Genomic DNA, 14,246 nt, shown 5'->3' with positions numbered 1-14,246 from the left:
GCCTTTTGAGGCACAATGTTTAACAAAGTTGTCCATACTATTCATACTAATTATGGTAAAATTCAATAGATTTAAATAACGATAAGATTGCATTAGTGGAATCAATATTTAGTACACCCGCGATGTTACTATATTTTCAGCTATCTCAAGTGGTCACCAGAGTATGTAAGTGCTATCAAGTAATTTTTGTTACACAGTTTCACATACATCTATTAAAATCAAGTTTTGGGCCGTGATTAGATGTCTTTTTTACATTTTTAATAAATAGCTCTAAAACCTAAACAGCAAAGCTCTAGATTTGAACATTGTCGAAGATTGTGATCTTTTGTCATTAGAATGCACTAGAATATTTGAATTGAAAACCGTACCTCGTCCGAGATCTTATTTGTAATATAAAATATCTAATATCGAAGAAATACAATTTACGAATTTACGAAGACATTGAAAAACCAATGTTGAGGTTAGTTCAGTAATGATTGTTGTTAGACTAACAATTATGCATATTATGAAAGTTGACCTATTAATTCAATAATCTGTAGAAGTTCGTCATTTCAAGCAAAACTAAAAATCAGAAATAATAAACACATATGGAAGTTGAACTGTGAATGAATATTAATTATACTGGTGTACAAAAAAATTTTTAGTAGTAACACAAGAACGAATAGCATATTATGATAAAATGAACTTATACAAATATGAAAATATGAAAAAAAATATTTGTAACGTAACGTGAGGTTTTTAAGTTACATTTATAGAACCATATTCATTGGTAAAATATTTAATATTTATTAAAAAAATAATTTGGCGTGTTTTAAATCGTATATATTGACAATATTTACAGCTTACATCTAATAAATATGCCTCACATCTATTGAAAACAAAAAAAATCACTTTAACTATCAATTAGCTCTACTTTTTCCTTTTATGAGGGTTGCACGTTCTCTTTTCAAAAACCAACAGTAATCACCCATCATGGCCGAACCCCATAATCCTTGATACTGAATTTCTATTGTTCTAATATCTTGGTGGAACCTTTCACCCTGCTCATCACTGACAGCTGCCAAATTTTCGGGAAACAATGTCAGATGGTAATGGAGAAAATGAATTTTCAATAACATTCGAGTACCAAGGGATTTGGAGGCGTCTAGAAGTTCATCAACTAACTGTTGGTAGTTTGGATCCATATTGTTGCCCAAAAATCCCCTCACTACACTAACAAATGCCTACCTAACAAGCTCCTGTCTGTTGAGCTTTTTTTCAAAATTGTCATCGTCCAGCAATCTTCTCATTTGTGGCCCAATAAAAATACCTTCCTTTAATCAATCCATCAATCAACTGGGGAAAGACTTCTCTAACGTATTGAATCCATCACCCTCTTTATCCACAGCCTCTACAAAGTTCTTCATCAATCCAAGTTTAATGTGAAGGAGGGGCAGAAGAACATTTTTGTATCTACAAGGGGTATAAACTTAACATTTTGAGACCCCGGTTGAAACTCACTTCTTGCTTGCCAATTTTTTTTACACAGTGTTGATTGCCCGACTGTCCCATGGACAAAGAAAACAGCAATGTTTCATAAACACTCCCTGAAGTACCATTAAAATTCCAGTCACCTTCAGGTCCCCACATATCTTCCACTTATACTTGTTGAATAAGTGACAGATATGTGGAAGTGGAATATTTTCTTAAGTTTCTTTCATCTTCATAGAATGATAAACTGGTATAGACGGTTTTAAATTTCCATTGTGTAATAACAGTCCTTTTAAACTGTATTTAGATGAGTCAATAAATAGGCGCCACTCACTGGGATTATGCTCAATATTAAGTTCCTTCATTAGACCATCAATATCGGTACACGCACACAACCAAATTATCCATATTGTAGAATGCAGAAAATGTAGCATTTCTTTTCCTAAAGGTCGTAATTTTTGTCTCTTTGGCTAAAAAGTTCTATTCCCTAAGACGGGAAGCAAGAAGTTCCGACTGTTGCTTCCCAAATAACGTGCTAAATAATTCACCTCACTTTGAACAATCAAATGTGGCTCGCCGGAACTGGTACTTGGAGTAAAAATAGGATCGGTGCATTGTTCTTCCGAGCTTCCTGATGTTACGTCGTCTCCAGTATCTTCTAAAACAATATTTTGCAGACCTAAAGGCTCAATCCGCACTGGTAAATCTTCGTTATCGGGAACAGTTCGTATAGCAGACTGCAAATTTGGATACTCGATCTTGTGCTTTCCTTTCTTAGAATAACATTCAGTCTTTGCTAGACAAAAATAGCAGTCATCAAAATGGTTAATAGGTTCCTGCCATATCATAGGAATTGCATAAGGCATGCTTTTTTCCTTCCCATTCATCCACTTCACCAATGACATGCTACAACTAATACAGCACGCGTGGGGGGCCCACTGCTTGTCTTGGTCTCCAATTATAGTACCAAAATATTTTAAATAGGCTTTTTTCACATTTTCGGAAAATGGCCTGGTTCGCAATTTCACCATAAATTCTCCACAAATATAGGAAAATTTGTCAGAAGTTTTGCAACTGCGGCGCGTTCATCTAGAAATTTTCGTCTTTATAATCCCTTTCTGCACTATGAACAGAGAACTACTTACTAAGAAACTCAACTGAATTCTAATTTTTAATATTATTTATATGTTTATTATTCAGTTCAGGTATTTTTTCGGCCATAAAATTTACCGATATTAGCCGCCCCTTTATAAAATTACCTACCTGCTAATGTAAATAGGGATAATTAAGCTATTGAAAAATAGTACCTGTTAGGGCTTAATAAATATTTTTTCTATTATCTATAAATATCTATAAATACCCGTCCATATTTCCAATTTAAAAGTAAAGGTCTCGCCTGTGTTACGAAAATCTTGTCGGCCAGTGTTATTAATTCCATACAGATTAAATATTTTGATTAACTTTTTGTTTTTAGGAACAGTAATAGGATGGGGATTCAATGAAAAAAGAGCTCTCTCAGAAAAATTAATGCAAGCAAAAATGCCCATAGTTTCGACAATTAAGTGTATATATTCAAACAGAGAATTTTTTTCACGTTTCACCTTTGAGAAGAATTATTGTGCTGGTTTTAGAAATGGTGAGTAGTCTTTAGAAAACAATTGATATTTCCACGGGATGAAATATTGAAACCAACTGGAATATTTGAAATTATGCATAAATAAAATAAAACTTTATATTTTCTTATCCTAGCCAGAAGTGAATTGAACTAGTCCATCATAAACATTTATAAAGAGCAATGTTGTTTACCTAGTATAGATATAAAATAAATCTTATTAAAATTTATTCATGTTGCTTCCATCTCTTGATCTTGCTGTACAATGTAATCTTATCATTCTCTTAATATTCTTTGATTCTTGTGATGAGTACGGCCGTCTAGACAAGGTGTTGGCTTTTTGGTGACAATAGTAGAAGAAGGCAAGCTTCTGATCCTGGTTCGGTGCTGCCCCCTTGTAGGCATTTCGATCTTATTTTCCCTGTGACTGGACTTTGTCTACACGATCTTCGTGCTTGCCCTGGTTTACCACAATTCCGACGTTTGCTCTCTCTCTCTCTCTCTCTCTCTCTCTCTCTCTCGGCTTCTTGTTAATCATACCTCTCAACAAGTTGACGATCTGGTCCAATTTATCTTTGTCATCTTCTTCTTGTATGGTTGTATTCCCGTTATATGCGGTGGCCTTCGTGGCTGCATCCTATTCAATAGCAGCAGTCAGGGCATCTACTAAGGTTTTTAGATGGGTTAATCGAAGCGTCCACTGCATATCATGATCGCGCAGGCCGTCAATGAATGCCTGGATGCCCAAACATTCCATCATGTTTTCTGGAGCTTATGGATAAGCAAATCGGAAAAGTTGGCAATGTCTACTTTCTACTCTTTAAGAATTTCGTCACGCTTCTGCCTTCTCTTCTTCATCTGCGATAGGATATAGGTCTAGATACTCGTGACTATTTCGCCACTCCAACCCCTTCTTCACCTGTTCGAAGTCCTCCTTCATGATAAATATCTCCTCCTCAATATTTGCAGAAATATCATTTTTAATAGTTGAAATATCGTTCTTCATTTCAGAAATTGACGAGATTAATGTGAACGTCACCTACCAGAGCCACTTTAATTCTTTCTACTAATTCGTTCTTTTTACCGGACGTTTCCGATTCGCGATTCTACAGCTTCGGATTTCAGTTCCATCACTTTCAGGTCACCAAGTCTCTTCGCCATGCTTACGTCACTATTGATTCACAATACTCCACACCTTACACTAATTAATGTTTTTCTAATTTATTCACACTCTTCGTGGGGTGAATTAATAAACACCGTCTCTTACGTTCTTAATTTATTTACATACTATACAATACACTTAATAATTCACTTATAAATATCACTTAAATAATTTCTGAGAATACTTTTACTAAATCGTTATTTTCACTATGACTATTTATTTATAACTGAACTAACTGCACAAATAATTTATATATATATATATATATATATATATATATATATATATATATATATATATATATAAATCTACAAAGTTCTATAACAAAAAGAAACAAAACAAATAAATAAATAGAATAGAAATTCTTTAGAAGAAATACTGTGAATAAATCGCCTGCTACTAAAAAATTATATATAAATGAATATCAAACGACTTCTGACATTTATAAAAAATGTGAAAGACGCCGCCCGAAAATCGCCGAGCGATTTCGCCGAATTTTGAAATATTCCATAGTAGCTGAACAGGGATGGCCTAGGGAACCATTGTTTGTACATACAACAGTACATACCTATAAAATACCCTAGATTTTTAATTATTCTCATAGTTTATTCCAAATATATATTATGTATATTTCTGGAATATACGTTAGCTACAATGTAAATATAAACGAGATGAAGGTGGGGAGGTGGAATGTATATACTGTATATTTGAGTTTACTATAGGTGTATGCCAAATGTTCACCATATATATTTCTAGAATATAGTAGTCATGTGTTTGTGATGTATAGGGAAAGCCATAATTTATATTGTGGAACATAAAAATTAGAATTCGTTTCAGTATAGTAGACAAGATTTGGTACTGGAGAATAGATAATAAATGATCACTCAGTTTTAAAAACACACAAAAATATTAAAATAATAAGTTTACATCAGACAGTTGACGCCATGGATTGCACTTTTCAGTAACAGTAAATACATTTACAAAGAAACAAAGTAGGGCTCCAAAAGGACATGTCCGATCAATTTCATTATGATTATCTTGAGGTGTAACCTGTAAAACTTAGTTTCACATTTTGCTGAGTAAAAACGGTCACCATATTCGTAAATTTATAACTATTAAGAATCTAAAAAAAAACAAATTGAAATATATAATACAAGTGAAGAACTATTTATTGAAATACCAGTCCTATTTATTTACCCTAGTATTTTATTCTGTGTATATTGAACATTCAGTTGAAGCTTCGACCTTGGGTAAAGCTAATTTATTCCTTTGTTCAATTCTAGGTACTTCGGTGTGCAATGGTGACTCAGGAGGATCAATGGTATTTCCAAAAAGAGGAACTAGTGGTCAAAATACTATTTGGCAGATTAGAGGATTAGTGTCTGTGGGTGTAGCATTACAAACCGAAGGAGTATGCGATACGTCACAATATATCATCTTTACAGATGTTGCTAAACACTTGTCATGGATACGACAGATTATGAATTCTAATAATAAATGATAATAAATAGTGTTTTAACTTTTGTGATAATTTTTCAATGACTTTCTATATTCTTCAACTCAATTTATATAGCTCCTCTATTTGGAACACTGATTTAATGATAAAATTTGCTTTTCTCACTTCGTTTTAAGAATGTGAGCAACCGTATTTGGGGTATAAAATAGCAAACAAGAAGAATTTTAATATCGACAAGTTTTAAAATAATTATTGTTGAAATATAGATACTAGATACTTAATAGTCGTTAAATTAACTAATCAAGACCCAAACTATCTATTATCAATGTACATTATAGGATATTTCTATAATATTCTAGCAGACTTAAGGAAACTATTGAATTCTTATATCTTTTGACAGTTAGGATAACAGTTGTATCTGATGTACCACATAACCTAATTCTAGCTGTTTTTCAATATTCAACCTCACTTTTACAATATCGCCATAAACTCTTTTGACCTGTATGTTTACCTAAACTTTCTGTTATTAATGTACTTTGTAGGACTGTAGACTAATATATACTGGAAAAAGGAATTTGGACCATTCAAGAATAAAGTGATACAGTTGAAATTTAAGATAGGGAGAACTGCTTGTAATTGAAATTGTTTCATTTGCCTCTTCCTTTACCGTTACCATTACTCGAAACTTTAAAGTAATGACAATCCAATCAGAATAAAGCAGAGAGGTAGAGAGTGGTATTCCGATGTTTATTCTTTCTTTATCAACAGTTCGCGCGTATTTGAAAAACATATACCTCTCTCAATATATTCAATATTAAATATATAAAACTGACTTGACTAAATCTTTTATTTGATAAAAAGTATGCTAGAGAGATCAGAACGAGAATTGTGGTGAGTAAGGGAATGTACGTAAATGTTGCCTGGGGACTCCTATGTGCATTGGTTTATCGATCCTCAATCTATAGTCTAAAAGTGAAAGTACTGCCAAAATCCTTTCTGGATGCCAAATTAGACTTCCTTACGACCTGGATTTTGAATGTTGATCTGATGAAGATCTATTAGAAGGCGAAGAACGAATCTTAGAGTTGTCAGTGACAAAGTGAAAAACATTGCGTATAAAAGTTTTCCAGTTATGTAGCTATTATCAGTTCAAGTTTGATTGATGCTTTATTAATACTTGGTACAGATAAGTATAGTATTAGTATATTACGTAACAAGAATTTCAAGTAACCCATTACGCATAAAGTGAAAAATTTGATGAGTGCGTAATGGGCTTACAACTCGTGTAACGTACTATACTTTTTCTACGCCCATTCATAGCATGCTACTTAAGAAAACGTGTCCTATTTTTAAAGAAATTGCATAATGTGCTGTCTATATTAAGGGGCATCACTCTTTCAATCCTAAATATATCTCGCTAATGCTAAAAGTTTTTATGATTTTTTATTGACTAAATTAGTGTAAATAGAAAAAAAAAAGTCCTACGTAAATCAATATTTTATTGTAATTTAATTAAATCCAGAAGTTTAAATTTTCTTCTCAAAACGCACGTGTATGTTATGAGATCTCACTACGTGCGATTTTTGACGTTTACAGACATGGGCGTAGAAAGTATTTACGGTCTCCAACTCTCTAAGGTAAAAACTGAAATGATGTTTCTCACGAGATGATGCATATAGATGACACAGTTCATGAGGAACGGAGTAGACTAAATTCGTACCAGAGGCGAAGACAAATAGGTGGCGGTTACCTTAAATTCGAAGATGTCTTTATGGCCCCACATATATAAGACGACTCGAAAGAAATCTTGAGTTGATCATTCAAAACTTATTTTGAACTTTATATTACTATATTCAGTAGAAATACAATAGCACGAACCCAGACATAAAGACAAAACTGAGGTAGCGTAATACAAAACGCGAACAATTAAAAAGTTATCTGACTTGATTTATTACGTACCGGGTGTCCTAATAAGAATGGCCTTTGACCATACCGCAGAAATCGTTTAGGGTACATCTATGGGGATAAATCATTTCCAGGTTTTTTTTGAGGCATTCGTTTGATAAATTATGTAAACTAATTAAATGACATTATTATAAGAAACGCCCCTAAAACCGATTCTACTTTACCGACTTAACCAATTTTTTTCTTCTTGTAAACACTAAATAATATGCAGTTTTATTGAGGGTTTATGAAGGAAGACCTGCATAGCATTAGAATAGCAAAGATCATAGTCGATATCTTTTTCTTATCCAGAGATATCTTACAACAACAAATGTTACCACTTTTCTTTGAATATAGATTACTTGTTGAAGTTAGGTACAGAACAGATTCTTACACTTTTGAACCCATCAAAATTGTCTTTCCTAGCTTCATTACTGATAGTTTCAATCATTATTTCTTTATTATTGTTAATGCAACGGGGAAAATGCGTTAGGGAAGTTAAAGCGAAAATATTATACTTATATAAAAATAAGTATTAGGTCACAGCAAAAACATCTGTCAAATGGTAATATGACAAATGAAGACCTAACTATCTTATCTAAAAATTAACTTATCACTACTTATATAATTAAATATTCACTACTAATTTATTTAGATCGACCGAATACTGCTTACTATTTTATTCCAATCACTATAACTTTTTATTACAAATGACTCTCGCCCGCTAAACAAGCTCGAATATATACTCGAGGTGAATAATAACGCACCACCCCGATTTCTGAAAAAATTTAAATTAATATTGCTATTATTTAACTCCTTTTCAATAATTTTGACGCAATAATAAGGAATGTGTATTAATTTTAAGTGATTTTTAATGAGTAAGAAAATAAAAATAAAAACATAGCAATAAAACCAAATTTCCTTAAAAATAAAACTTGCATTCTAAACAATAATGTTCCTTTTTTTAAAACGCTAGTAGCATGTATTTCCGCCTCTGGATGTGATTGTTGCTAACATTATCTTGGGCATACTTTCAATTAGGTGCTGTATCACTTCTTGAGGTATGTTCTTCCATTCCATTCCTCTAATGCCGCTCGCTCAAGCTCATTTAAATTTTGAGGAGATAGATTTCGAAGACGAAAGCAGCGTTTGAAAAGTCCCAGACATGCTCGATAGGATTCATATCTGGACTTCTTGATGGCCAGTCCAGGGTATGAATTCCTACTCCATTTAGGTAATTCAGAATATCTGTCGCAACGTGTGGTCTAGCATTATCATGCATTAAACGAAAATCATCACCAATAAATGGCCCAAACGGAACGACGTGATTTTCAAGAATGTCAGTTATGTATCTTGCTGCGTTAAGGGCGGGTCTAGGATGAGACACTAATTCTGTGCGGGCATCAAAACAAATTCCTCCTCAAAACATAATAAACCCTCCTTGGAATGGCTCCCTGTGAATGATACAAGACTGCGCAAATCTTTTTCCTCGCCGTTTTTTAATTTGATTACGTCCATCTGGACCTCTTAGACTGATTCTTGTCTCATCAGTAAATAAAACTTGACACCAATTTTCTAAATTTAATTTAATTTAGAATTTAATTCCAAAAAACGGCCATCTCGAGGAGTTAAAACTGAATGATGTCCTTGTCCAGGCCTCCTAGAATGTGAACCGATTTCTCGAAATCTTTCATCTATCTGCCAATGGTTGTGTGGTGCACGCCAAACAGATTTGCAACTCTTTACGATAACTTTGTCCCTGTCCAATTAACTCTGCTTAACTTAACTGTCTAACTCTATTCATTTTTTGTTTAACTAGTCTCGACTTTAACACATCTTGATTGACTTAAATTACTGCTGTCCACAAGTTGGTACAACAATAGAATGAAACATTGAAATATGTATAGAATTAAAATTTTAAAAAACCACAAAAACAGTTATTTGCTTATAAGAAATTTTGCTACATTTTATCGCTAACATTTAAAATACTTTAACATTATGAAAAAAAAGAAACCCAAAAGATTTTAGGTTTTGATATTGAAATGAAGGGTGATGCGTTATTTATGGCCACGAGTTTATATCAGAACGGAACTTCTAGAATTCTAGAAAGTAAACAGGTAAATAACTAAATAAATAATAAGACCTTCCTAGAAATCACATAGTTAAAGCAAAGAGGTATTTTTATTACATCCAAAACACATTTTGCTCTAGTTTCTGCGTAATTTTTTGTCGATTATGACTAAAATTATCCAACTAGACTTTATTTGTTGATTTCAGTTACACATGGGAGTTATTAAAATGTTAAATTTGTTCCCATAGAGGAAATTTTATAATGCAAACTAAATATTACACGTTTTCTTTTGGAGTGCCTTTTTAAAAAAGAGAAAGGAAGAACATAATTATACATTAATTTTTATCCGACTTATATATAAGCACGATGAGGCTCTTCGATAATGGCTTTCGATTCTTGAAGGTGTTTATATTTAGATTCATTTATCGCCAAAGGATGTTTATATAACGCCTCTATCTTCGCATTTTTGTCATCGTTAAAATTCCTCCTTTGAAAAAGCAGCCTATACTCATCTGTAAGGGTCTCCCGGTTATTACCTGTTCGTAATAGAGTCAAACTTGATTTTTTTCATAATTGTGGGAAAATTTAAATTAATATTGCTATTATTTAACTCCTTTTCAATAATTTTGACGCAATAATAAGGAATGTGTATTAATTTTAAGTGATTTTTAATGAGTAAGAAAATAAAAATAAAAACATAGCAATAAAACCAAATTTCCTTAAAAATAAAACTTGCATTCTAAACAATAATGTTCCTTTTTTTAAAACGCTAGTAGCATGTATTTCCGCCTCTGGATGTGATTGTTGCTAACATTATCTTGGGCATACTTTCAATTAGGTGCTGTATCACTTCTTGAGGTATGTTCTTCCATTCCATTCCTCTAATGCCGCTCGCTCAAGCTCATTTAAATTTTGAGGAGATAGATTTCGAAGACGAAAGCAGCGTTTGAAAAGTCCCAGACATGCTCGATAGGATTCATATCTGGACTTCTTGATGGCCAGTCCAGGGTATGAATTCCTACTCCATTTAGGTAATTCAGAATATCTGTCGCAACGTGTGGTCTAGCATTATCATGCATTAAACGAAAATCATCACCAATAAATGGCCCAAACGGAACGACGTGATTTTCAAGAATGTCAGTTATGTATCTTGCTGCGTTAAGGGCGGGTCTAGGATGAGACACTAATTCTGTGCGGGCATCAAAACAAATTCCTCCTCAAAACATAATAAACCCTCCTTGGAATGGCTCCCTGTGAATGATACAAGACTGCGCAAATCTTTTTCCTCGCCGTTTTTTAATTTGATTACGTCCATCTGGACCTCTTAGACTGATTCTTGTCTCATCAGTAAATAAAACTTGACACCAATTTTCTAAATTTAATTTAATTTAGAATTTAATTCCAAAAAACGGCCATCTCGAGGAGTTAAAACTGAATGATGTCCTTGTCCAGGCCTCCTAGAATGTGAACCGATTTCTCGAAATCTTTCATCTATCTGCCAATGGTTGTGTGGTGCACGCCAAACAGATTTGCAACTCTTTACGATAACTTTGTCCCTGTCCAATTAACTCTGCTTAACTTAACTGTCTAACTCTATTCATTTTTTGTTTAACTAGTCTCGACTTTAACACATCTTGATTGACTTAAATTACTGCTGTCCACAAGTTGGTACAACAATAGAATGAAACATTGAAATATGTATAGAATTAAAATTTTAAAAAACCACAAAAACAGTTATTTGCTTATAAGAAATTTTGCTACATTTTATCGCTAACATTTAAAATACTTTAACATTATGAAAAAAAAGAAACCCAAAAGATTTTAGGTTTTGATATTGAAATGAAGGGTGATGCGTTATTTATGGCCACGAGTTTATATCAGAACGGAACTTCTAGAATTCTAGAAAGTAAACAGGTAAATAACTAAATAAATAATAAGACCTTCCTAGAAATCACATAGTTAAAGCAAAGAGGTATTTTTATTACATCCAAAACACATTTTGCTCTAGTTTCTGCGTAATTTTTTGTCGATTATGACTAAAATTATCCAACTAGACTTTATTTGTTGATTTCAGTTACACATGGGAGTTATTAAAATGTTAAATTTGTTCCCATAGAGGAAATTTTATAATGCAAACTAAATATTACACGTTTTCTTTTGGAGTGCCTTTTTAAAAAAGAGAAAGGAAGAACATAATTATACATTAATTTTTATCCGACTTATATATAAGCACGATGAGGCTCTTCGATAATGGCTTTCGATTCTTGAAGGTGTTTATATTTAGATTCATTTATCGCCAAAGGATGTTTATATAACGCCTCTATCTTCGCATTTTTGTCATCGTTAAAATTCCTCCTTTGAAAAAGCAGCCTATACTCATCTGTAAGGGTCTCCCGGTTATTACCTGTTCGTAATAGAGTCAAACTTGATTTTTTTCATAATTGTGGGAAAATTTAAAATCTAGCTCTATTAAATTGTGATGTTGTGAAGGCCTAGCAACTCTTAGAAGGGCAATATAATTTGCTGGGTAATTAATGTTTAAAATATTTCTCCTATGGCATGAACATATCAACTTCCATTAGCTGCTCGATTAATATTTTTTTAGACTTTGCCAAATCACTTAAAGTAGAGGCTAGAACTTTGTTTCGATTCTGGTAATTACGAGTTCACCCGTCGGATATTAAAGTTACTTCTTTTACTAACTGAAGAAGATGATAAATGAAATCGACTATACAGGAAGTAAATTCATTGCTTGTAATGCTGCCGTTCCCCTAATGCCAAACGTACAACGTTACGTTTGCATTATTGAGCTCATATCCCGTAAAGTTGTGAAGCTGCAGTTTTTGTTTCTTAGAAACTTGCGATGCTAAAATTGAAGGGCATAATAATACACTCTGAAGGTGCATAGTTAAAACTATTTTTTTCTTTAATTTCTTATTTCTTAGATCTTTTGATATGTTTATGTTTCAAAATCTTTTTGATTTTAGGTCTCTTTTGTTTTGAAACAGACCCAAGAAGATTTAAAAACATAAACTATTTTTTCTTTAGAGGCTTGTGATTTTGTAACATTTTTTGCATCTCTCGCATCATTCTTATTCTTAATATGTTTCTTATATTTGTTCTGACTAACGCTTCCAAATTTAAAATCACAACACAAATCACACTGATCTTTCCTATGCAAATGGATTGCGATATTTTCATCATTCATAACTTTGGTAAAAAATAATTTACAGGATGGTTTTATTTTATTAGCAATACACTACTTCTTATAAACACTGAACATGTGAAGTTTTGACCTAAAAGTTGATTCAACATTAATTTTCTTTGAGGATGCCCGGCAGTAATGGCTAGGTACCTTTGGTAGTTGTCCGAACCATAACCTAATACTTTGTCTTCCTTTTTTTCTAGATGTTTCTAACTAAGAATCAGTCTCTTGCGGATTAGAATAGTAGTTCGAAGTAGCAACTCCTTTCACACATCTCTGAAATGTGTCTTCACTGAGGCTAAGAATATTAAGTAAAAACTTGCGGCGCACTCTTAATTTCTACTTATTCCTTTTTGTGGGTATACAAGATTAATCATGGAGCGGTATTAAATAAAGATTGATATTTTCCAATATACCTACATACGAATGTGAAATTATAAAAGCCGTCTCTGTCTATGGGAGCACAATGCTGCAACATATGCACGCAGTTGTCGATCTGTCATTTTTTTTTAATCTGTTGCTCGTTGTTCACAACAAGAAGCAATGGCGGCGGTATTAAAAGCTCATTGAGCGGAGATCGTTGCTGTTGATTGAATCGAATAAATTGAAGTTACTTAGTGGAGTAGAGCACTACAGATGTATAGAAAAAAATATCTGAGAAAATCAATGTCGCGTGAAAATAGTTTTTATAATTCAAACCAACTTATGTTTTATTTTTTTTTTTATTTTATTGCGATACGTAGACAGTTTAGAAGATAGATACAGAAATATTAATTAAATCTTTTGGAATTGTATCGAGTGAAACTGCATTAAAAGACGAATGTCGCCACAGCTTGCCGAGTCTTGTGTCAAGAGCCTCGCGAGGGTCTGGTTAGTGCATTATAGAACACATGCATTTTATGAAATTTTGAGAGTTTAAAATGTATGCACAACACCAATTACGTAATTGTTTTGAATTTAAATGAAAACATATAATTTCACATTTCCTCAATGTTCATGCTACTTTTAAAGTATGGTAACGTTTTTCAAAAGCGAACTGATACTTGGTCTACGACGTGAATCAGTTTTCATAGTATGTGATCTTTACTACCATGAGCATTAAAACTTTTCTTAATAAAAAGGAATTAGAGGAAAAATATTAGTAAGAGGAGTAGGAAAAAAATTATGGAATAAAGAAAATGTTTGAATCATTCTGACTTAGAGAATGAGATTTTATATATTTGGTTAATAATTACAATTTCGTTTTATTTAATAAGCAATGAGACAAATATCACGTAGTTATCATTTGCCCTCGTATATCCCGATTGTGATATTTAAAAAATACAC

At 32.7% G+C, this 14,246-nt stretch overlaps 1 protein-coding gene across 6 annotated transcripts in view; it reads left to right on the top strand.

Moving 5' to 3' along the window:
• The window catches only part of LOC130447327 (transmembrane protease serine 11G-like), a 43,569-nt gene extending 37,032 nt beyond the window's left edge, over positions 1 to 6,537 (top strand). For 4 of the 6 annotated variants that reach the window (XM_056784085.1, XM_056784086.1, XM_056784088.1 and 1 more), the window contains exons 8-9: positions 2,945 to 3,106; positions 5,528 to 6,537. In XM_056784085.1, the coding sequence (XP_056640063.1) occupies positions 2,945 to 3,106; positions 5,528 to 5,745 (380 nt within the window). In that variant the 3' untranslated portion in view covers positions 5,746 to 6,537. The remainder of the gene's footprint in view (positions 1 to 2,944; positions 3,107 to 5,527) is intronic. The other 2 variants (XM_056784091.1, XM_056784089.1) reach the window with 2 other exon arrangements.
• Positions 6,538 to 14,246: the final 7,709 nt, after the last annotated feature.

Source organism: Diorhabda sublineata, chromosome 8, assembly GCF_026230105.1.
Source record: "Diorhabda sublineata isolate icDioSubl1.1 chromosome 8, icDioSubl1.1, whole genome shotgun sequence".
Taxonomy (NCBI): domain Eukaryota; kingdom Metazoa; phylum Arthropoda; class Insecta; order Coleoptera; family Chrysomelidae; genus Diorhabda; species Diorhabda sublineata.
The sequence above is the reverse complement of the archived record's forward strand: the minus strand, read 5'-3'. Positions and strand labels throughout refer to the sequence as shown.